Source organism: Rhinoderma darwinii, chromosome 5, assembly GCF_050947455.1.
Source record: "Rhinoderma darwinii isolate aRhiDar2 chromosome 5, aRhiDar2.hap1, whole genome shotgun sequence".
In the NCBI taxonomy this organism is placed as follows: Eukaryota; Metazoa; Chordata; class Amphibia; order Anura; family Rhinodermatidae; genus Rhinoderma; species Rhinoderma darwinii.
The window spans coordinates 245,718,792-245,743,999 of NC_134691.1; the positions used below are offsets into that span (position 1 = coordinate 245,718,792).

A 25,208-nucleotide genomic window follows, 5' to 3' on the forward strand; every position below is an offset into this window, starting at 1 on the left:
ATACAGCACTGTTCCCAGACCAAATCATAGTATAAAAGTTTGTAATACCACAAAAATTCATATGTTCATCCAGTTCAACCTATTCTTCTTCAATGTTGATCCAAAGAAAGACAAAAGGCCAGTTTCCTTAGGGATAAAGTCCTTACCGACTCCAACATGGCAATCAGAATAAATGCCTGGATCAACAACCCATCTACAGTAATCTAGTAACCATAACAGGCTCCTTTCAGTTTTAGTTAATTCAACATAACTTTATCTGGAAGAGTTCCATAGTCTCACTGCTCTTACCGTAAAGAATCCCCTTCTATGTTTGTGAAGGAACCTTCTTTCCTCTAGATGTAAAAGATGTCCCCTTGTTATAGTTACAGTCCTGGATATAAATCGATCATGTGACAGATCTCTGCATTAACTATGTATAAATATATCAAAGGTCATTCGGTCACCCTTCATCTGCCTTATTTTCAAAATAAAATAACCCTAATTTTGATAATGATTAGAATATAAATATCAAGAAAAATGATTTTGCTGTATTCATATTAGACCATACATTACTTCAGTTTGATCTAGTCGGATTCACACTTCAACCATTAGGTTATGCATTACTACCTACCGGTATTGCTTTTCTCTGGTGTAACAGGGAACCTCTCAACTACGGGATGAGAAATTACATCTGGTTTGGGTGGTTTGCTAGAGGTTGTAGTATGAATCTGCGTTTCCTGCAATAAAGGGGGAGGGACAACATAGTAAATAGATTTCGATTTTCATATAATGTGGACACTCTCCTAATTGTTCAAGTGTTCCAGCCACACTCATTGCAAGTAGATATATAAAGTTAAGCACACAGCCATGCAACCTTCATAGACAGACGTTGGTAGTAGTATGGGTCCTATTGAAGAGCTCAATGACTTTAAATGTGGCACTGTCATAGTATGCGACTTCTGCCACAAGCCAGTTCATGAAGTTTCTGATCTTCCCTGTTGAACTATAAGGCTATTATTTGGGAAGTGGAAGGATCTAGTAGTAACAGCTGAGCCAAGTGGTAGACCACACAAACTCAAGGCAGCCAAGGGCAAACACGCGTGCGACATAAAAATCACCTATCCTCCGTTGCATCACTCACTAAAGCATTTCAAATTGCATCTGGAAACAATTTAAAAAAAAACTGCCTTGGAAACTTCATAAGATAGGTTTTCATGGTCGAGCAGCTACAAACAAGACTGAGATCACCATGCACTATGCAAAGTGTCAGTAGGAGTGGTATAAAGCACGCTGCCACTGGATTCTGGAACAGTAAAAACATGTTCTCTGGAGTGATGAAACACATTCCACTATCTCGCAGTATGATGGAATAATCTGGGTTTGGCAGACACCAGGAGAACACTGACTCCTGGAATGCATAGTGACGAATGTAAAATTTGGTGGAGAAAAGAAATGTTCTTTGGTTGTTTTTCATGGTTTAGGCTAGACCCTTTTTCCAGTAGAGGGTATTGTTAAAGGCTATGTACATCTTTGAAAGCCATTTTTTTATTTTAAAAAGGTCTGTCAGTGTGATTGGTGCCACTCTCTAAATAGTTTTTATTAAAAATTATCTTTCCTATTCAGATACAGCTGCTCTGTATTCTCTATAGAGAGTAGCTATGACCCGAGTCAGTACCGTGGACCTCACCAGTTCAGTCTCTGACATGCAGGATCCACCTGTAATCAATCACATCTAAGTTATGAACTTAGATGTTCACGCTATAGGGAAAAAGGGAACAAAGCGCACATAGTGCATGAGCCTGTAAAATATGAGAACAATAGGATAAAGGTGGTCAATTATGCTGACCTGATGTTATGCTAGGAGCATAACATCCCATGATGCGTGTCCAAGTTATACTTAGGTTGAGACAGTTGCAGCCCAAATTCCGGTTCGAAGATTGATAAAAATCCACTATGTAGATCCAGGAGATAGGGGGATAATAAATGGAATATCCGAGGGCCGGTACGGCCTTGAAACACATTGTTGTTGTTGTACAAATAAAAGCAATTTTCAGTACAGCTGAGCCCTCAGATATTCCATTTTTTATCCCCCTATCTCCTGGATGAACTTAGATGTGGTAGATTACAGGTGGATCCTGCGTGTCAAGAACACCCAGGACCCGCTGTCACTGAATCAGTCGGTCTCACGGACTTGATGGGAGCAGGATTTAGGGAAAGATACAGCTACTTTGTGTAGAGAATACAGAACAGCTGTATCTCAAAAAGTAAAAAAATAAATAAATAATATTTCGAAAATTGCACTAATCACACTGTAACTGGTTTATTAAAAAAAAAAATTGCCTTTCAAAAGTAATACAGCATACTAAACATATTTTAGACAATTGTACATTGCCAATTTAGAGGCAAAAGTTTGGAGAAAGCCCTTTCCTGTTCCAGCACGACTGTTTTTCCCCCAGGCACAAAGTGAGATCCTAAAAAAAGTGTAAAAAAAAATAAAAAAATAAAAAGTTGAAAAAAATAAGTTTAAAAACCATAAAAGTTTCAAGTAATAAAATAAAACACAATCGCCCTTATTCTCTTTTCAAGACCTTTTTTATTGAAAAAAAAAATAAACCATACATATTTGGTATCGCCGCGACCGTAACGATACCAGAGCTTACTTATGGTTTTGTAGCCCATTCCAGCCTTGTGTAGGTCTATGATTTTGTCCCTGACATCCTTAGACTTTGGTCTTGCCCATGTTGTAGAGGTTAGAGTCAGACTGATTAATTGAGTCTGTGGACAGGAGTCTTTTATACAGGTGACCATGTAAGACAGCTGTCTTTAATGCAGGCACCAAGTTGATTTGGAGCGTGTAACTGGTCTGGAGGAGGCTGAACTCTTAATGGTTGGTAGGGGATCAAATACTTATTTCTCTGTGCACAATGCAAATAAATATATATAATTTTGACTATGTGATTTTTTTTATTTTTTTAGATAATCTTTCTCTCACTGGTAAATTTAACCTAGCCTAAAAATTCTAGACTGTTCATGACTTTGACAGTGGGCAAACTTACAAAATCAGCAAGGGATCAAATACTTATTTCCTTCACGGTTTTCAAAAATAGTACCTATAAAAACTATAGCTCGTCTCGCAAAGAACAAGCCCTCATAAAGCTCCGTCGCCAAAAAAGTTAAAAAGCTATGGTTCTCACAACTTGGCGACAGAAAAAAAGACATTCTTTTTACAAAAGTAATTTTATTGTGCAAAAAGTTGTAAAGCATAAGTCCTAGAAATTAGGTATCGTACTCACCCGCAGAATAAAGTGAACATGTAATTTATAACGCGTTGTGAACGCTGTATAAAAAAAAAAAAAACTAAAAAAACTATGCCAGAATTGCGTTTTTTTGGTTTACCTGGCCTCCAAAAAATAGGATAAAAAGTGATCAAAAAGTCGCATGTACCCCAAAATGGTACCAATAATAACTACAGCTCGTCCCGCAAAAAAACAGCCCTCATACCACTACCTCTATGAAAAAAATAAAATTAGTTATGGATCCAATAAGTCAGGAAATAAAAAATATGCAGTTGTGCCAGTCCGAGGGGAGCATTTCTTCTGTTTCAAAGAGGCGATTTATCAAGGACCTAAAATTAGGGAACCAGGAAGGGGAGGGCCCAAACATATCCGCTGGAAGCGACGGTTCCCGTATTATACCAGGACAACATTTCCCAGCAAAATTCCCCAAACTGCAAAGGTGCGGAGTGTGGACCAAAAGGGGCATAGGAAAGGACGCCATATATCAGTGTGACACCGGCCTGTGCAGAAAGGATTGCTTCACAGCGTAACACACAGCTATGGATCATTTTATTGTTTACTTATACCACCTGACTATGCCCCTGATGTACTCTGCCCAACTTACATGTACCCCCACATTATAAATGGAAACACTGGTAATACTCAAAACAAATCTACTACCAAGCAAAATCCGCTTTTAAAAAGCCAAATGGCGCTCCCTCCGCTATGAACCCTACAGTATGCCCAAAAAGGAGTTTCCTTCCACATATATGGCATAGTCATACCCGGGAGAACCCTTTTAACAATTTTTGGGGTGTGACTCCCCAGTGGAATAAGCTGGGCATGACATTTGCCACTGAAATGGCATATCTAGGGAAAAATATAAATTTTTAATTTGCACCATCCGTAGCGCATTCATTTATGTTAAAGACCTGTGGGGTAAAAATGCTCACTACACCCTTTCATAAATGCCTTGAGGGGTGGAGTTTCCAAATGGGGTCACTTCTCAGGGGTTTCTTTTATTATTTCACATCAGAGCCTATGCAATTGTGAGCCAATACTTTGTAAATCGCCAAATTAGACCTCAATTTTACATGGTACGCTTTCACTACAGAGCCTGGTCGAATGTTCAGGCAAAAGATTAGGGCGTTTCTAAAACCGGGAAACACTGCATAATAATTAGAGAGCGGTCTTGTTATGGTGGCACAAGCTGGGCACCACATATTGGCATATCTATGGAAAAAATCCCATTTTCACTCTGCAACATCAAGTGCACACCAATTTCTACAAAACACCTGCAGGGTTAACATGCTTACCACACCACTAGGTAAAAGCATTGAGGGGTGTCGTTTCCAAAATGGGGTCACTTCTGGGGGGGTTTCCACGGTTTTGGTCCCAGAGGCGCCCAGAAACCAATCCAGCAAAATCTGCACTCCAAATGGCGCTCCTTCCCTTCTGAGCCCTGCCGCATGCCCAAACAGCAGTTTATGACCACATAAGGGGTATTGCCGTACTCAGGAGAAATTGCTTTACAAATGTTGGGTTCTTTTTTTTCCTTTATTTGTTGAGAAAATTAAACATTTTGCGCTAAAGCTACGTCTTATTGAAGAAAAAGGATTGTTTTTATTTTCACTGCCCAATTCTAATGAATTCTATGAAACATCTATGGGGTCAAAATGCTTACTACACCCCTAGATGAATTCCTCAACGGGTGTAATTTCCTAAATGGAGTCACTTTTTTGGCGTTTTCATTGTTTTGTCCCCTCAGGGCTTTGCAAATGCGACATGGCCTCCGCAAACCATTCCTGCTAAATGTGATCTCCAAAAGCCAAATAGCGCTAAATCCCTTCTAAGCCCTGCCGTGTGTCCAAACAGCCGTTGATTACCACATGTGGGGTATTGTTTTACAAATTTTGCGGTGCTTTTTCTCCTTCAGTCAATATGGAAATGAGAAAAAATTAGCTAAACCTACATTTTCTTTGAAAAAAATTTAGATTTTTATTTTCAGGGCCTACTTCAAATAATTTCTGCAAAAAACCTGTGGGGTCAAAACGCTCACTATACCCCTAGATAATTTCCTCAATGGGTGTAGTTTCCAAAATGGGGTCACTTGTGGGGGGTTCCACTGTTTTGTCCCCTCAGGGGCTTTGTAAATGTCACATGGCCTCCGCAAACCATTCCAGCTAAATGTGAACTCCAAAAGTTAAATGGTGCTCCATCCCTTCTAAGACCTGCCGTGTGTCCAAACAGCCGTTTATTATCACATGTGGAGAAATTGCTTTACAAATTTGGTGGTGCTTTTTCTCCTTTAGTCCTTGTGAAAATGAGAAAAAAAACAACGCTAAACCTACATTTTCTTTGAAAAAAAATTTAGATTTTAATTTTAATGGCCTACTTCCAATAATTTCTGTAAAAAACCCTCACTATACCCTAGATAATTTCCTTCAGGTGTGTAGTTTCCCAAATGAGGTCACTTTTGGGAGATTTCCACTGTTTTGGCACGGCAAGAGCCCTTCAAACCGGACATGGTGCCTAAAATATATTGTAATAAAAATAATGCCCCAAAATCCACTAGGTGCTCCTTTGCTTCTGAGGCCGGTGCTTCAATTCAGTAGCACGCTATGGCCACATGTGGGATATTTCCTAAAACTGTAGAACCTGGGCAATAAATATTGAGTTGCATTTCTCTGGTAAAACTGTGTTATAAAGAAAAATTGGATTAAAAATTAATTTCTGCAAAAAAATATGACATTTGTAATTTTCACCTATACTTTGCTTTAATTCCTGTGAAAAGTCTAAAGGGTTAAGACATTTTATAAATGCTGTTTTGAATACTTTGAGCGGTGAAGTTTTTAAAATGGGGTGACTTTTTGGGGGTTTCTAATATATAAGGCCCTCAAAGCCACTTCACAACTGAACTGGCCCCTGTAAAAATAGCCTTTTGAAATTTTCTTGAAAATGTGAGAAATTGCTGCTAACGTTCAAAGCCTTGTAACGTCCTAGAAAAATAAAAGGATATTCAAAAAACGATGCCAATCTAAAGTAGACATATGGGGGGATGTTAGTTAGCAACAATTTTGTGTGGTATAACTGCCTGTCTTACACGCAGATACATTTAAGTTGAGAAAAATGCTAATTTTTCCCTAAATGTTGGTGTTTTTCACAATTAAATACTAAACATATCGAGCTAATTTTGCCAGTAACAAAGTCCAATGTGTCACGAGAAAAACTCAGAATCGCTTGGATAGGTAAAAGCATTCCGACGTTATTACCACAAAGTGAAACATGTCAGATTTGAAAAATAAGGCTCTGTCATGAAGGTCAAAAGTGGCTAAAGAGAGAAATGGTTAAGATCAATCGGAAACATTCAATAAATGTAAAATATTTACTTACAAAACTCACTGACATATGCTCAACTAGTCTGATTGTTCCCTATTTGATAGGTCTGCAGACTTTCCACTCAAAACATTATAGGGTTAGGCCTCATTCAAACGACAGGGTCCGAGTGTCGGCCGGGAAAATCGGCCGTTTTTGGGCGATTTTCACGGCCGGTTTGCATCCGTTCCGATTCCGTTCCGAGTTGCCGTTGTTCCGAGTTCCGGCCGATTTGCATCAGTTTTTTTCCCTGTCGATGCCACCCAGCCCCCCGCAGGCGATGCCACCCAGCCCCCCGCAGGCGATGCCACCCAGCCCCCCGCAGGCGATGCCACCCAGCCCCCTGTAGGTGATGCCACCAAGTCCCCTGTAGGTGATGCAACACAGCCCCCTGAAGGTTGCACCCATCCCCCCCCCCCCCCCTTCCAGGAGAAGTCACTGACTTCAATGTCCATATATGGACAGTATAGTCACTGACTTCTCCTGAAGAGGAATTCCCTGCCACAGGTCGGGAATTCCGCTTCAGAAGTGAGTGACGTCACTGTGTCCATATATGGACAGCGAAGTCACTCACTTCTGCAGCGGAATCCCCGACTCTATGGCCGGGGATTCCGCTACAGGAGAAGTGAGTGACTACACTGTCACTGTCCATATATGGACACAGCGAAGTCACGCACTTCTCCTGTAGCGGAATCCGGGCGGGGATTGGGGATTCCGACTCCTACAGGGAGCAAAAAAAGACCCTCCTCCTCCTCACATGCACTCTGCACTGAGGAGGAGAGAGAGAGTGCGCGAGCGACGGTAGACCCGGCCATCACTCGGGACACATTCCGGTGATGGCCGTGTATTACCCGGCCCCATAGACTTCTATGGGAGCCGGGCGGCCAGGCACCCGGCCGAAAATAGGGCATGACCCATTTTTTGACGGCCGGTTTTCCCGGCCGTCAAAAAATCGGTGTGAATAGCCCCATTAGGGGTCTATTGTTCCTAATGCAGCCGGGTGACGGCCGATTTATGAACGGCCGGCACCCGGCCGGGAAACCCTGTCGTGTGAATCCCGCCTTAGAATAGGCCATCAGAGTTTGATCAATGGGAAGGTCCAACCCATGATAATGAACAGATGTCGGAGTGCCATAGTCCCTTCATTGTATACACAGGCACAATAACTTGTCCATATGGGTGGTTGTACGTGGTATAGCAAGCTTGGTCTCATAGCATCACATTTAAGGTCTCTGTCAGTTTTTCCTTACTAAGAGGATGTAATTAGGACATAAAAGGTGATTACCCGTTGCGTCTCTTGCCGTTTCGTTGTAGTCGTATCTTCCTTGACTGCATTCCACACTCTACCTTTATCAAACCTGCTACGAAGGGATGCAAGTTCCTTTTCACGGTCCTTTTGTAAAAAAAAAAGCACAAGAAAAAAAAATTACATTTAGTCTGTCCTATTAAATGCAATTTTTTCTGACAAAGTAAACTGCAGTAAAATTATATACCTGTTTGTGCTGTTGTGTTAAGCTAGCTGTACTGGATACATCATTGCGCTTCAGGAATCTTTCTTGGATACTCTTTGTATTCGGAGTCAACACTGAAGACTTTATGGCAGGATTTGTAGGTGCAGGACTACGTTCGTGACACTTTTCGCCAAAACGCTCCAGGAAAGATTTAATTCCGGGGCCACCTGTAGCACAAACATAGTTGGAGAAACGAGTTACAGTCAAAAGAATTTGCATGACTGCAGATCATCATAAGAAGAATAGGTCTTTATTCCCTCATTTTTGCCACTCTGTTAATTCACTACAATGTACCACCTGGTTAATGTGGTAAACAGAATTTTTGAAAATCTCATTAACCCCTTAGTGTCTAAGCCTGTTTTGACCTTCAGGACCAGCCCCATTTTTGCAAATCTGACATGTGTCACTTTAAGTGGTAATAATTCCAGAATGCTTTTGCCTATCCAAGCGATTCTGAGATTGTTTTCTCGTGACATGTTGTACTTTATGATACTGGAAAAATTTCGGCATTAAATTCAATATTTATTTGTAAGAAACGCCAAGATTTAGAGAAAATTAGCAAAAATGTGCATTTTTCTCAATTTAAATGTATTTACTTGTAAAACAGATAGTAATACCACACAAAATACTTACTAGTTTATATTTCCCATATGTCTACTTTATGTTTGCGTCATTTTTTGAACATTATTTTATTTTTCTAGGACGTTACAAGGCTTAGAACTTTAGAAGCAATTTCTCATATTTTCAAGAAAATGTCAAAAGGCTATTTTTTAAGGGACCAGTTCAGTTCTGAAGTGGCTTTGAGGGCCTTATATATTAGAAAGTCCCCAGAAGTCACCCCATTTTGAAAACTGCACCCATCAAAGTATTCAAAACAGCATTCAGAAAGTGTTTTAACCCTTTAGGCTTTTCACAGGAATTAAAGCAAAGTATAGGTGAAATTTAAAAATTTCATTTTTTTTCTTTGAAAATTCATTTGTAATACATTTTTTCTGTACCACAGAAGGTTTTACCCAAGAAATGCAACTCAATATTTATTGCCCAGATTCTGCCATTTTTAAAAATATCCCACCTGTGGCTCTAGTGTGGTAATGGACTGAAAGACAGGCCTCAGAAGCACCTAGTGGATTTTGGGCCTCCTTTTTTCAGAATATATTTTAGGCACCATATCCGGTTTGAAGAGGTCTTGTGGTACCAAAACAGTAAAGACCCCCCAAAAGTGACCCCATTTTGGAAACTATACCCCTCAAGGAATTTATCTAAGGGTATAATTAGCATTTTGAACCCACAGTTTTTTTGCTAAATTTATTTGAATTAGTTTGTGAAGATGAAAATCTACTTTTTTTGTGAAAAAACAGAAATTGTAAATTTTTACAAGGAATAAAGTAGAAAAAACACCCCAACATATGTAAAGCAATTTCTTCCGATTATAGCAATACCCCATATGTGCTAATAAACTGCTGTTTGGACCGACAGCAGGACTCAGAAGGGAAGGAGAACCATTTGGATTTTGGATTTCTGATTTTGCTGGAATAGTTTTCAGTGCCGTGTCGCGTTTGCAAAGCACTGGAGGGATGAAAACAACGGAAACCCCCCAAAAGTGACCCCATTTTGGAAGCTACACCCCTCAAGGAATTTTTATAGGGGTAAAGTTAGCATTTTGACCCCACAGTTGTTTTGCTGAATTCATTGGAATTAGTCTGTAAAGGTAAAAATCTACTTTTTTTCTGAAAAAAGGTAGCCATTTTTAATTTTTACAAGGAATAAAGGAGAAAAAGCACCCCAACATTTGTAAAACAATTTCTCCTGATTACGTAAATACCCCATATGTGGTAATAAACTGCTGTTTGGACCCACACCGGGGCTTAGAAGGGAAGGAGCGCTATTTGGCTTTTGGAGCTCAAATTTAGCTGGAATAGTTTTTGGGTGTCATGTCGAATTAGCAAAGCCCCTGAAAGACCAAAACAGTGGAAGCCCCCCAAAAGTAACCCCATTTGGGAAACTACACCACTTAAGGAATCTATCTAGGGGTATAGTGAGCATTTAGGCCCCACACGTCTTTTGCAGAATTTATTAGAATTAGGACGTGAAATTAATATCAACATTATTTCCACTAAAATGTTGCATTTTTTCAATTTCACAAAGGATAAAGGAGAAAATGCACCCCAACATTTGTAAAGCAATTTCTCCCGAGTACGGCAATACCCCATATGTGGTCATAAATGGTTTTTCATTAGAAAGTAATTAACCCTTTACGAACTGATTCATGTTTTGCTTTTTCGTTTTTCCTCCCCGCTTTCCGAGAGCCACAACTTTTTTATTTTTCCGTCAATAGAGTGGTGTGAGGGCATATTTTTTGCGGGACGAGCTGTAGTTTTTATTGGTACCATTTTTTGGTACATAAGACTTTTTGAGCACTTTTTATTAAATTTTTTGGTAGAGCCAGGGTGACCAAAAAACTGCGATTTTGCCGTTTAAAATGCTTTATTTTTCACAGCGTTCACCGTGTGAGTTAAATAATGGTATATTCTAATAGCTTGGACATTTACGCACGCAGCGATACCAATTTTGTGTATTTTTTTACATTACTTTAGAGAAAAAATTTGAAAAGGGTTTATTTTTGGGCTTTAAATATTTCTTTAATTTTTTCCACTGATAATAACTATTTACTTTTGTTTTTACACATTTTATTAGTCCCCCTGGGAGACTTGAACCAGCAATCGTTAGATCACTGGTAGAATACACTGCAATACTAATGTATTGCAGTATATTGTCATTTTTACAGGCTCCTGTAACAGCGTGATCGCTGTTTCTGTCCGTTAGTCCCGGGTATCAGCTGTAATACACAGCTGACACCCGCAGCGTATGGCGTGGGCTCAGCGAGTGAGATGCTCCATATATCACCCCCCACACCACGACATGCTATTAAGTCATGGTGCGCGAAGGGTTTAATGCGCAGCGGATGGTGCAGAGTGAAAATTAAAATTTTCCACTGATGTGTCATTTTAGTGCACTATATGTTGTGCCCAGTTTGTGCAACAAATACCACATAAAATATTAACAGGGTTCTCCCGGGTATAGCGATGCCATATCGGTGGACGTAAACGGCTGTTTAGGCACGCTGTAGGGCTCAGAAGGGAGGGACGCCATTTGGCTTTTGGAGCGCAGATTTTGCTTGGTAGTAGCTCTGGCGTTTTGCTGGTATTTCAGTTTATAATGTGGGTGCAAATGTAGGCTGGGCAGAGTACATCAGGGGCATAATAAGAGGGTATAATAATGCGGTAAATAAATAATCTGCAGATATGTGGCCAGTGTCGCACTTATAAATGGCACCCGATCCTATCCGCTTTTGGAACGCTCTGTACATTTTGCATCGCCATAATCTGGGAGCCGGAACTTTTTTTATTTTTTGACCACTGGAACCGTGTGAGGGCTTATTTGTTGCGGGACAATCTGTAATTTTCATTGGTACCATTTTGGGGTACATGCGATTTTGTTGATCACTTTTTATTAAATTTTTCGGCAAGCCAGGTGACCAAAAACCATAAATTCTGACAATGATTTTTATTTATTTTTGACGACGTTCACACTGGGCTATAAATGACCATTATATTTTATTCTGCGGGTCGGTACGATTACGGCGATACCATATGTATATACTTTTTTTATGTTTTGCAGCGTTTGCGCAATAAAATAACTTATTTAGAAAATAAATTATTTTTTGTCACCATATTCTGAGAGCCGTAACTTTTTTATTTTTCAGTCAAACAAGCTGTGTAAGGGCTTGTTTTTTGCGGCACGGGTTGTAGTTTGTATCGGTACTATTTTGGCGTACATGCGACTTTTTGATCACTTTTTAATACATATTTTTGGAGGGGTGGTGACCAAAAAATAGTGATTCTGGCATTGTTTTTCGTTTATTTTTTTTGCGGTGTTCACCGTGCGGGAAAAATAATGTTATAGTTTTATAGTTGGGGTCGTTACGAACGCGGTGATACCAAATGTGTGTAATTTCTTTTTACGTATTCATTTTTTTTCCTATAATAAAAGACTTATAATAGGAAAAAAAGCAGTTCTTGTTTATATCACTTATAACTTTTATTTTTACACTTTTTTTGAAACATTTTTATTCTTTTTTTACTTTTTTCACTTGTCCCACTAGGGGACACTTAGACTTGCAGCTCTGATCGCTGCTGGAATACACTACACTACACACGTAGTGTAATGCATTCCAACTGTCAGTGTGACGTCACAGTCACACTGACAGGAAGCCTACGACGACCACCCTCGGTCTGGTCCTCATAGGCTTCTGTACATGGCAACCCGGAAGCCATTGTCTGGCGTCCGGTTGCCATGGGTACGATCGCCAGCCCCCGTGATTTCACGTGGGGGCTGCCGATCGGCGCTAAACACCTTAATTGTGGCGTTCAAAATCGAGCGCCGCAATTAAGGGGTTAACTGCCGATATCAGCGGCGATGGGCCGCTGATCGGCAACGGGGAATGCAGGGCAGACACCCTGCACAGTTAACCGCCGCTGCGATGTAGCGCCGCGCGGCGGTTAACTGTCAAAGCACTGACGTAGCTGTATGTCAAGGTGCGCGAACTTACTGCTCACCTTGACGTACAGTTACGTCATGGTGCGTTAAGGGTTTAACTGTGCGGGAGAAGACTGCATTTTCTAAGACTTTTTCTGCACTGACTAGAATGGTATCTATCACACAACTAAAAACAAATATCTAAAATGGACATTAAAAAATAAACATAACGAACAGTAAGCCATAAAGAGAACCGGTCAGCTCTGTTGACTTAACCCCTTAATGACCGCCGATACGTCTTTTTACGGCGGTCATTAGTGGGCTTTATTCTAGAGCGCCGCCAAACTACGTCGCTGCATTAGAATAAAGTAAACAGAGCAGGGAGCCGTGAAATCTCCCTGCTCTCAGCTGCCAGAAGCAGCTGAGGGCTGGGGGCGTCCCTGCTCTGCCGGGTGAGATCGATATTAGTATCGATCTCACCCGTTTAACCCTTCAGATGCGGTGCACAATAGCGAGCACCGCATCTGAATGGTTTTGCAGAGAGGGAGGGAGCTCCCTCTCATCCCACTGACACCCGGCGATAAAATCGCCGAGTGTCTGTGTCTTCTATGGCAGCCGGGGGTCTAATAAAGACCCCCAGGTCTGCCTGCAGCGAATGCCTGCTAGATCATGCCGCAGGCATGACCTAGCAGATGCCTGTCCGTTTTAAACGGACAGGCAGTAATACACTGCAATACAAAAGTATTGCAGTGTATTATAATAGCGATCGGAGGATAGGGAAGTCCCCTAGTGGGACTAGTAAAAAAGTAAAAAAAAGTTTAATAAAGTTAATTAAAAAAAAAGTGAAAAAAAAAAAAATGAAAAACCCAGCTTTTCCCCTTACAAAATGCTTTACTATTAAAAAAAACTACAATAAAGCAAAAAAGTTACACATATTTGGTATCGCCGCGTCCGTAACGACCCCGACTATAAAGCTGTTACATTATTTAACCCGCACGGTGAACGTCGTAAAAAATAAAATAAAAAACGATGGAAAAATTGCTGTTTTCTGTTAATCCTGACTTAAAAAAAATGTGATAGAAAGTGATCAAAAAGTCGCATCTACTCTCAAATGGTACCAATAAAAACTGCAAGTCGTCCCGCAAAAAACAAGACCTTATACAGCTATGCCGACGCAAAAATAAAAAAGTTACAGCTCTTCGAATGTGACAATGGAAAAATGTAAAAAATCGCTTGGACATTAGGGCCCAGAATGCCAGCAGGGGGAAGGGGTTAACTACCATGTTTTTTGGACTGTATGACACAAACAAAAACAATCTTGCTAAAAAGTCCCTGCATCTTACTGTTTGCAGCCAGGCCCCTACTGCCCCGCAGCGGCAGACTACTCGAACCTCTTCCTTAACCCCTAAGGTGTTCCCGCAAAGCGCAGTAAAGTTATGGCGCAGTGATGGTGCGGGCTCAGAAGCAGAGCCGGCACCATCACCGCGGGGTGACAGCTGTATTATACAGCTGGCACCCTCCTGTAACTGCCAGGACCGGAGCTATTCTCCGATCCGGCAGATTAAGCCCTCAGATGCTGCGCTCAATATTGCGCAGCATCTGATAGGTTCTCACCCGACCGGCAACCCAATCGCTGGGTTGTTGTGGCAATCGGACGTCAGAAAATAGCGTCAGAGTCTGCCTTGTACGGGAGCCGATGAGGACCCGCCTGCGGCGCGTCCTCATAGGCTTGCTGTCAGTGAATAACGGAGAGCGCTAATACACTGCACTACGTATGTAGTGCAGTGTATTAGAGCAGCGATCGGGGCATCAGGCCCTCATGTCCCCTAGTGGGACAAGTCAGAAAAGTTAAAAAAAGATAAAAATGTGGTAAAACAATAAAAACACACACATTTCAAATAAAAATAAAGCTAAACTGACTTTTTTCCCATAGTAAGTTTTTTATTATGGGAAAAACCGTAAAAATTAAAAAAAACTGAACATAATTTGCATCGCTGCGTCCGTAACGACCCAAACTACAAAACTATTATGCAATTTATCCCGCACGGTGAACGCAGTAAAAAAAAAAAAAAAAACATGAAAAACAACGCCAGAATCTTTGTTTTTAGGTCACATCTCCTTCCAAAAAAATGCTATAAAAAGTGATCAAAAAGTCACATTTACTCCAAAATAGTACTAATAAAAAATGACAATCCGTCCCGCAAAAAATAATCCGACACAACTTTGTCCACGCAAAAATAAAAAAGTTATGGGTCTTAGAATATGGCGACACAGAAAACAAATGATTTTATAAAAAAAAGTGATTTTATTGTGCAAAGGCTGCAATACATAAAAAAACCTCTATAAATTTGGTATCGACGTAATCGTATCGACCCAAAGAATAAAGCTAACATGTAATTTAGGGCGCACTGTGGATGCCGAAAAAAAAAAAAAAAAAAAACTTTTCTAGAATTGCTTGTTTTTGGTAATTTCCTTTATCAAAACATGAAATAAAAAAAGTGATCAAAAAGTCGTATATCTTCTAAAATGCTACCAATAAAATTTACAGCCCGTCTCGCAAAAAACAAGCCCGCACACCGCTCAATCAACTGAAAAATAAAAAAGTTATGGCACTAGTAACGCGGTGATGAAAAATCATCTCAATGCGCAGGCCGGAGGGGAACATTCCTTCAGTTTCAGGGCCATAGTATTTAGGAACTAGGAAAGGAACATAGCACATCCGCTGGAAGCGAGGGTGCCCGTATTATACCAGTGCAAAACTTTCCCAGCAATATTTCCCAAACTACGAAGGAGATAAAGTCCCCAAAAGGTGCAGAGCGTTACAAAAGGGGGATAAGAAAGAAAACCGTTTATCAGTGTGACACCGGCCTGCGCATAACGGATCGCCTCACAGCGTAACACACATCTATGGATAATTGTATTATTTACCCCATTATTATACCCTCTTATTATGCCCTGATGTACTCCGCACAGATTACATATACCCCTGATATACTCCGCACAGATTACATATACCCTGATGTACTCCGCACAGCTTACATATACCCTGATGTACTCCGCACAGATTACATATACCACCACATTATAAACTGAAATACCAGCAAAACCCCAAACAGAACGATTACCAAGCAAAATCCATGCTCAAAATGGCGGTCCTTCCCTTCTTAGCCCTACAGCGTGCCCAAACAGCAATTTATGGCCACAAGTAAGGCATTACCATACCCGGGAGAACCCGCTCAACAATTTATGGGGTAAGATTCTCTAGGGGCACAACATATTGTGCGGTGAATGGGCAGATCAGTTGAAAAATTGCAATTTTCACTTTGCACCCTCCACTGCGTATTCATTTCTGAAAAATACCTCTGGAGTCTAAATTCTCACTACACCCCTTGATAAATGCCTTTAGGGGTGTAATTTCTAAAACGGGGTCACTTTTGTTTGGTACATCAGTGGTTTTGCAAATGCAACATGGCGTCCGCAAACCATTCCAGCAAAATCTACGCTCCAAAAGATAAATACCGCTCCTTTTCTTCTGAATGCTCCCATATATGTAAACAGCTGATTATAACCACATATGGGGTGTTACCGTACTCGGAAGAAATTTCTTTACAAATGTTGGGGTGCTTTTTCTTTATTCCTTGTAAAAATGAAAAACTTTGATCTAAAACTACATCTTGTTGGAAAAAAAAATATTTTTCATTTTCATGGCTTAATTCTAATTAATTCAGCAAAAAACCTTTGGGATCAAAATTTTCACTATACCCCTAGATGATTCCTCAGGGGGTGCAGTTTCCCAAATGGAGTCACTTTTGGGGTGTTTCCACTGTACTAGTACTATAGAGGCTCAGCAAATGTGACATGGCGCCCAGAAACCATTCCAAAATCGAAATGGTGCTCCTTCCATTCTGAGCCATACTGTGTGTCCAAACAGATGTTTATGACTACATGTGGGGTATTGTTTTACTGAGGAGAAATTGCTTTACAAATGTTGCGGTGCTTTTTCTCCTTCAGTCCTTGTGGAAATGAAAATAAAATACCTAAACCCACATTTTCTTTGAAAAAAATGTAGATTTTCATTTTTACGGACTACTTCCAATAAGTTCTGTAAAACACCTGTGGGGTCAAACTGCTCACTGTACCCCTAGATAATTTCCTCATGGGGTGTAGTTTCCAAAATAGGGTCACTTGTTGGGGGTTTCTGCTGTTATGTCCCCTCAGGGGCTTTGCAAATGTGACATGGCCTCCGCAAACCATTCCTGCTAAATTTGAGCTCCAAGAGCCAATTGGCTCTTTCCCTTCTAAGCCCTGCCGTGTGTCCAAACAACCGTTAATTACCACATGTGGGGTATTGTTTTATTCGGGAGAAATTGCTCTACAATTGTTGTGGTGCTTTTTCTACTTTAGTTCTTTTGGAAATGAAAAAAAAATTAGCTAAACCTATATTTTATTTGAAAAAAAAAATGTAGATTTTCATTTTCATGGCTTAGTTCCAAAAAATGTTTAAAAAAAGCTGGCGAGTCAAAATGCTTGCTACACCCCTAAATAAATTCCTCGAGGGGTGTAGTTTCCCAAATGAGGTCACTTTTGGGGGGTTTCCACTGTTTTAGTTCCACAAGACCTCTTCAAAGCGGACATGGTGCCTAAAATATATTCTAATAAAAAGGAGGCCCAAAATCCACTAGGTGCTCCTTTGCTTCTGAGGCCAGTGCTTCAGTCCAGTAGCACACTAGGGCCACATGTGGGATATTTCCTAAAACTGCAGAACCTGGGCAATAAATATTGAGTTGCGTTTCTCTGGTAAAACCTTCTGTGGTACAAAAAAAAATGGATTCAAAAGGAACTTCTGGAAAAAAATAATGAGCTTTGTAAATTTCACCTCTACTTTGCCTTAATTCCTGCGCAATGTCAAAAGGGTTAATAAACATTCTAAATGCTGTTTTGAATACTTTGAGGGGTGCAGTTTTTAAAATGGGGTGACTTTTTGGGCGTTTCTAATATCTAAGGACCTCAAAGCCACTTCACAACTGAACTGGTCCCTGTAAAAACAGCATTTTGAAATTTTCTTGAAAATGTGAGAAAATGCTGGTAAAGTTCTAAGCCTTGTAACGCCCTAGAAAAATAAAATGATGTTCAAAAAACGATGCTAAACTAAAGTAGACATATGGGTGATGTTAATTAGCAACATTTTTCTGTGGTATAACTGCCTGTCTTACAAGCAGATACATTTAAATTGAGAAAAAGCTAATTTTTCGCTAAACTTTGGTGTTTTTCACAATTAAATACTGAATGTATCGGGCAAATTTTGCCAGTAACATAAAGTCCAATGTGTCACGAGAAAATCTCAGAATCGCTTGGATAGGTAAAAGCATTCCGGAGTTATTACCACATAAAGTGAAACATGTCATGTGATTTGAAAAATGAGGCTCTGTCAGGAAGGTCAAAAGTGGCCAAAGAGGGAAGGGGTTAAAGAGACTGTCCCCACATTATAAGTGGCCTATCTTGTACATAATATGATCGGCGCTGTAATGTAATTATAGCAGTGTTTTTTATTTAGAAAACGATTTTTGACGGAGTTATGACCTATTTTAGCTTTATACTAATGGCTTTCTTAATGCCCAACTGGGCGTGTTTAACTTTTTGACCAAGTGGGCGCTGTTGAGAGAAGCGTATGACGCTGACCGATCAGTGACCAATCAGCGTCATACACTTCTCCCCATTCATTTACGCTGCAATAGTGTTCTTACTAGAACACTATATGGAGACACACACACACACACACGCACGCACGCACGCGCTACTCAAGTGTCCTGACCGTGAATATACATTACCTCCAGCCAGGACGGGATGTGTATTCAGAATCCTGATACTTCTGTAGCGTTTGTGGTTGATTTACAGCAGGGCAGGCGTAGTTTCACTGTAAATGACAGTTTACAGCGTAATCTCACGAGACTACGCCTGCTCTGCTGTAAATCAACCACAAACGCTAGAGAAGTGTCAGGATTCTGAATACATATCCCGTCCTGGCTGGAGGTAATGTCTATTCACTGTCAGGACACTTGAGAATCATTAGTTTGTGTGTATGTGGCTGCATATAGTGTTCTAGTAAGAACACTATCTGCTGTGTAAATGAATGGAGAGAAGTGTATGACGCCGATTGATCACGGATTGGTCGCGTCATACACTTCTCTCCACAACGCCCACTTAGTCAAAAAGTAAAAAACACGCCCAGTTGTTCATGAAGAAACTCATTAGCATAAAGCTAAAATAGGTCATAACTGTCAATAATGATCGTTTTTCTACGTTTACAGCACCGATCACATTATGTAGAAGATAGGCCACTTATAATGTGACAGAATCCCTTTAATGATTGTCAGAGCACTCAAGTGCTCCAACTGATCATCAGGGTCTTATTTGCCATCAGGGCACCAGAAATAAAGTGGGGGCACGACTATAAAAAGTTCATTGCGGAGTCGAGTTTAGGGGCTGTAGTGACTGAGCAGAGATATGTGTGGGTATAGGAAGTTTGGAAACTGCCAGTACATTCTTCACTGACTGCAACTTAGCCTAGGCCGGGAGCTGTCAGAGCCGGGTAGGAGGTCTGCACCTAGGTTTTTCTCTCCTGGAAATTTATGAATAAATTCACAACACAGTCTGGCATGGATTGAATAGTGCCATACTAATTACACTATAGTAACTGGGAATAGTAACATCCAGTTGTCAATTTATTCATATATTTCCAAGAGGAATAACAGAGGAGTGGCACAATGCAAAGTTTCAGGAGGAAATGCTCTACCATTGTTGTTTCATAGGGATTACAAGTATTTACTCAAATAAACTAGTCAGGAGAGCGGACAAGTTCTCTTTAACCCTTTCAGGACCAAGGGTCCTCGATGCCTCAATGACCAGCCCCATTTTTTCAAATCGGACGTGTCATTTTATGTGGTAAAAACTCCGGAATGCTTTTGCCTATCCAAGCGATTCAGAGATTGTTTTCTCGTGACATATTGTACTTTATGTTAGTGGAAAAATTTGGTCAATAAATTCATTGCTGATTTGTGAAAACCGCCAAAATTTAAAGAAAAATGTGCAAAAATTATAATTTCTCATTTTAAATGTAATCTACATTGTAAAACAGATAGTAATACCACACAAAATTGTTAATAATTAACATCCTCCATATGTCTACTTTATATTTGCATTGTTTTTTGAACATTATTTTATTTTTCTAGGACGTTACAAGGCTTAGAACTTTAGCAGCAATTTCTTACATTTTCAAGAAAATTTCAAAAGGCTATTTTGTCAAGGACCAGTTCAGTTCTGAAGTGGCTTTGAGGGCCTTATATATTAGAAAGTCCCCATAAATCACCCCATTTTAAAAACTGCACCCCTCAAAGTATTCAAAACAGCATTCAGAAAGTTTATTAACCCTTTAGGCGTTTCACAGGAATTAAAGCAAAGTAGAGGTGAAATTTACAAATTTCATTTGTTTTGGCGAAATTCATTTGTAATACATTTTTTTCTGTACTACAGAAGGTTTTACCAGAGAAACGCAACTCAATATTTATTGCCCAGATTCGGCAGTTTTAGGAAATATCCCACATGTGGCTCTAGTATGATAATGGACCGAAGCACCGGCCTCAGAAGCAAAGGAGCACCTAGTGGATTTTGGGGCCTCTTTTTTTTAGAATATATTTTAGGCACCATGTCAGGTTTGAAGAGGTCTTGTGGTGCCAAAGCAATGTTTTTGTCCTTTTTTTTACAGTAATCACTGTGCGCTATAAATGACATTTTACTTTATTCTGCAGGTCGGTACGATTACGGCGATACCATATGTATATCTTTTTTTTATGTTTTGTGGTGTTTGCGCAATAAAATCAGTTTTCTATAAAAATTCTTTATTTTTTGAGTCACCATATTCTGAGAGCCGTAATTTTTTCTATTTTTCAGTCAAAAAAACTGTGTAAGGGCTTGCTTTTTACGGGACGGGTTGTAGTTTTTATTGGTACTATTTTGGGGTATATGCAAATTTTTTATCACTTTTTATTCAATATTTTGGGAGGGATGATTGACAAAAAAAGTGATGCTAGTATTGTTTAATTATTTTTGCGGTGTTCACCGTGCGGGAAAAGTAATATTATAGTTTTATAGCTGGGGGCGTTACGAACGCAGTGATACCAAGTATGTGTACTTTTTTTCCTATAATAAGAGACTTATTATAGGGAAAAAAGCATTTTTTTGTTTTTTTACTTCAAGACCTGCAGCACTGATCGCTGCTATAATACATTATACTACCTAGGTAGTGTACCGTATTATAAACTGTCAGTGTGACGCTGACAGTCACACTGACAGGAAGCCTATGAGGATCAGCTGGTCCGCATAGGCTTCCGTGAATGGCAGACCGGAGGCTGTTGTATGGCCTCCGGTTTTGCCATGCAACTGACGGCAGCACCCGCAATCGGTCCTCGGGAAAGTTTGTTGTAGCAACAAACTTTCCAGTTTGTTGCTACAACAAACTTTCCCTGCGATCACATGATCGGGACCTGAACCAATCAGGTCCCGGTCATGTCTCCGGGACCAGAGGCAGGGGATAACAGCGCGATCCGGGAGTCAGCACTACTCTGAGACACACGGATCGCGCTTTGAACATCCACTGTGAATTCACATCGGCGCTGCACAGAGCCCAGCAAGCGCCGACGTGAATTTACAGTAGGCGGTCAGGAAGCAGTTAATATCGGTGATCATATTCTCTGCCGCCGAACCGATCGGTTCGGCTGTCAGAGAACAGGTTGCTGGGGCGCCGCAGACACAGCCGGCGTCCGAGCGCTTTTCACAGCGCTATGCCGGCTGGAACAGTGATCTGTATATGCACGCCCAGGCTGAACGGGGTATATGCGAAAAGGACGTGAATATACAGATTGTCGGCATGAAAGGGTTAAAGGGCTTTTATAGCAACACAAGATATGCCATAAAAATCAGTGGAGGGCCAACCAGTCGAAACACCACCGATCCAGGGAATGTGGGTGCCCAGTACACTTCCTAGTGGAGAAATGGCAACGTAAATGCAGTGACTCATAGTTAAAACCTTTTTCCGATCAGAATATAAAATAATCCAGTTGAATGCAGATTAGAGTCTAAAGGCCCTTTTACATTGCCCAATTGTCGGGTAAACAAGCATTCACAGAAAGCTCGTTTCTGATAGTTGCCCTGTGTAAACAGGGCAATGATCAGCCGATGAAGGAGCAAACGCTTGTTCATCGGCTGATAGTTTGAAATGCCAAAACTATACAATTATAGTGGTCGGCAGCACATCTCCCTGTGTAAACACGGAGTCATGCTGCCGACATGATAAAAATGTATGGGGATGAGCTTTGGAGTAACAAGCATTAGTCTTCATACTAGCTCCTTGTGAAAGTAGCGCCGATCAACGAGCTGTCTCGTTGATCGGCGCTCGTTTACACGGCCCACGTTGGGCCATGTAATATCACCTTTACTCTTTTAGAATGTTTCATTATACAATACAGCCATATGCCATCATCCATTATTCATGTAAGCAAACTTATTAAATTTCATCTGCTTACCTGGTGTAGCAATTGTATCCTTTAGTTGTGCAGGTGTATTACTGATCTCTTCTTTCTGAACTGCCTGCTGTATTAAAAATACTTTTGAGGTTGGCCTCTCCGTTTTTTGTGGTGTTGATATTTTGGTTGACAATGGTTTTACTGTCTGAGCTGGGAGTAAATCCTTCTCTTTCAGCTTAGGAGCAATGTTTGCCGGTTTATCCTCCAATAACATGGATTTTTCTGTTGTATTTGTGGAACCAATAGTAGAACTTTTTGATTTTCCCTCTGCAGGTTTAAGCTGTAAATCAAGGTATAATAAGTGATAAGACTAAATTTACATTTTACAATGACATTTTTTTTTTTAAATTGTCATTATTAAGCTAAAATATCATACTACTATAAAAATTGATTTAAACACTTCTAAAAATCCCAGTTTTACTAATGAAAGATAATCAGTACACAACATACCAACGTGCTGGAGACTGCAGCTTTATTCAAAGAGACATTCTGAGAACTAGAGACTGCTTCCTGCCTCACACTACGACTATTGATGCTGGCAGATGCTGAACTGGCAGTGGACGCTTTAGATAAACAAGCAGTACCAGGCTTTTCTTGTGTATTGTTTGGTTTAACACATGGATGACTTAGGTCATCTTCCCAGGAACCAATTGTTGCAGCAAGGTTGGCTAAACGACCTCGTCGACTTGAAGGAGTTTCATGATTGATGGCAGGAGACTTTGGAGAGGAGGGGATCATTTCTTTGCGTGGATTTAAGTTTGGCGATTCTGGAGCACTACCTATAAAACAAAAATATATTCATCTAGATTTACTCATCTGTAACTCATCCTATATGCTTCTTTAACAATGAATCACAAATGCTCACTGAACAATTTCCTAATATACATTGCAGTTTAGATGCAGCTGCTTCATGCAGGAGCTTACGGCTATGTTCACACGGGGTATTTTGCAGAGTTTGACGCGGAAACCGCGTCGCAAAACTCGGCAAAAACGGCCCGAGAACGCCTCCCATTGATTTCAATGGGAGGCGTCGGCGTCTTTTTCCCGCGAGCAGTAAAACTGCCTCGCGGGAAAAAGAAGCGACATGCCCTATCTTCGGGCGCTTCCGCCTCTGACCTCCCATTGACTTCAATGGGAGGCAGAGAAAGTGTATTTCTCACTGTTTTATGCCCGCGGCGCTCAATGGCCGCGGGCGAAAAACGGCGCGATAATCGCCGCGAAAATCGCCGTGCAGGGAGAGGAATATCTGCCTCAAAGTTCCAAACGGAATTTTGAGGCAGATATTCCTACCCCAAAATACTCTGTGTGAACATAGCCTTAGTGTTTTGGTTATTTTTTAAACAAGAATGCATCACCTATACTTGTGTCAACAAATTAAGAAAGTTTATACAGAAAAAAAAAATTCGGGCTATTGTTTTCTGATTCTATTTTTGTATTCTATTTTCTGTACATGATTAACCCCTTCCCCCTGCTTGCATTCTGGGCCCTAATGTCCAAGCCATTTTTTAAATTTTTCCATTGTCACTTTCGAAGAGCTGTAACTTTTTTATTTTTGTGTCGGCATAGCTGTATAAGGTCTTGTTTCTTGCGGGACGACTTGCAGTTTTTATTGGTACCATTTGAGAGTAGATGCGACTTTTTGATCACTTTTTATCACATTTTTTTTAAGTCAGGATTAACAGAAAACAGCAATTTTTCCATTGTTTTTTATTTTATTTTTTACGGCGTTCACAGTGCGGGTTAAATAATGTAACCGCTTTATAGTCGGGGTCGTTACGGACGCGGCGATATCAAATGTGTGTAACTTTTTTGCTTTATTGTAGTTTTTTTTAATAGTAAAGCATTTTGTAAGGGGAAAAGCTGGGTTTTTCATTTTTTTTTTTCACTTTTTTTTTAAATTAACTTTATTAAACTTTTTTTACTTTTTTACTAGTCCCACTAGGGGACTTCACTATCCTCCGATCGCTATTGTAATACACTGCAATACTTTTGTATTGCAGTGTATTACTGCCTGTCCGTTTAAAACGGACAGGCATCTGCTAGGTCATGCCTGCGGCATGATCTAGCAGGCATTCGCTCCAGGCAGACCTGGGGGTCTTTATTAGACCCCCGGCTGCCATAGGAGACACAGACACTCGGCGATTTTATCGCCGGGTGTCAGTGAGATGAGAGGGAGCTCCCTCCCTCTCTCCAAAACCACTCCGATGCGGTGCTCGCTATTGTGTACCGCATCTGAAGGGTTAAACGGGTGAGATCGATACTAATATCGATCTCACCCGGCAGAGCAGGGACGCCCCCAGCCCTCAGCTGCCTCTGGCAGCTGAGAGCAGGGAGATTTCACGGCTCCCTGCTCTGTTTACTTTATTCTACAGCAGCGACGTAGAATAGCGGCGCTCTAGAATAAAGCCCACTAATGACGGCCGTAAAAAGGCGTATCGGCGGTCATTAAGGGGTTACGGAAGCAGCCAACTTGCCAGAGAAAAGAAACCTCAGTCAGAAAACTACTTATTTAGTTCTATGGGAGAGCTCTCTTCTTAAAGCGTTATTCCCAAGTTGACTCAAATTTTTTTTTTTTTTACATTCTAACCAGGAAATTAATTTTAAAAATTAATTCCCTAAGTACCTTTTTTTGTTATAATATGTATAGTAACAGGAAAGGGGAAAGTAGTGTGATCAATTAATTTTGAAAATAATAAATTCTTTATTAGTAAATAGTTAAAATAACAATGTTAAATGAGAATTTGTAGTGCCAATGACCCCTCACTTGACACTGTAGACAAATAAATGTCTTCATTAATCTTACTCCGTTAGGGAAAATATATGAGCAATGGGACGAGTAGCCTAAATCTTGGATATATATTGATTAGCCCACAGTTGTATATGCTAAAGCAAAGTGTTGTGAAAATTACACTGCTAGAGCATAAGCTTTACTTGGTTGTAGTGGTACTCAATTC

General features: G+C 40.4%; 1 protein-coding gene across 2 annotated transcripts in view; it reads right to left on the minus strand.

Moving 5' to 3' along the window:
• Positions 1 to 25,208, minus strand: part of ANLN (anillin, actin binding protein) — a 214,696-nt gene that overhangs the window by 126,831 nt on the left and 62,657 nt on the right. For both annotated transcript variants that reach the window (XM_075827026.1, XM_075827024.1), the window contains exons 4-8: positions 22,705 to 23,033; positions 22,255 to 22,534; positions 8,123 to 8,307; positions 7,915 to 8,022; positions 611 to 716 (exon numbers count right to left, since the gene is read on the minus strand). In XM_075827026.1, the coding sequence (XP_075683141.1) occupies positions 611 to 716; positions 7,915 to 8,022; positions 8,123 to 8,307; positions 22,255 to 22,534; positions 22,705 to 23,033 (1,008 nt within the window). The remainder of the gene's footprint in view (positions 1 to 610; positions 717 to 7,914; positions 8,023 to 8,122; positions 8,308 to 22,254; positions 22,535 to 22,704; positions 23,034 to 25,208) is intronic.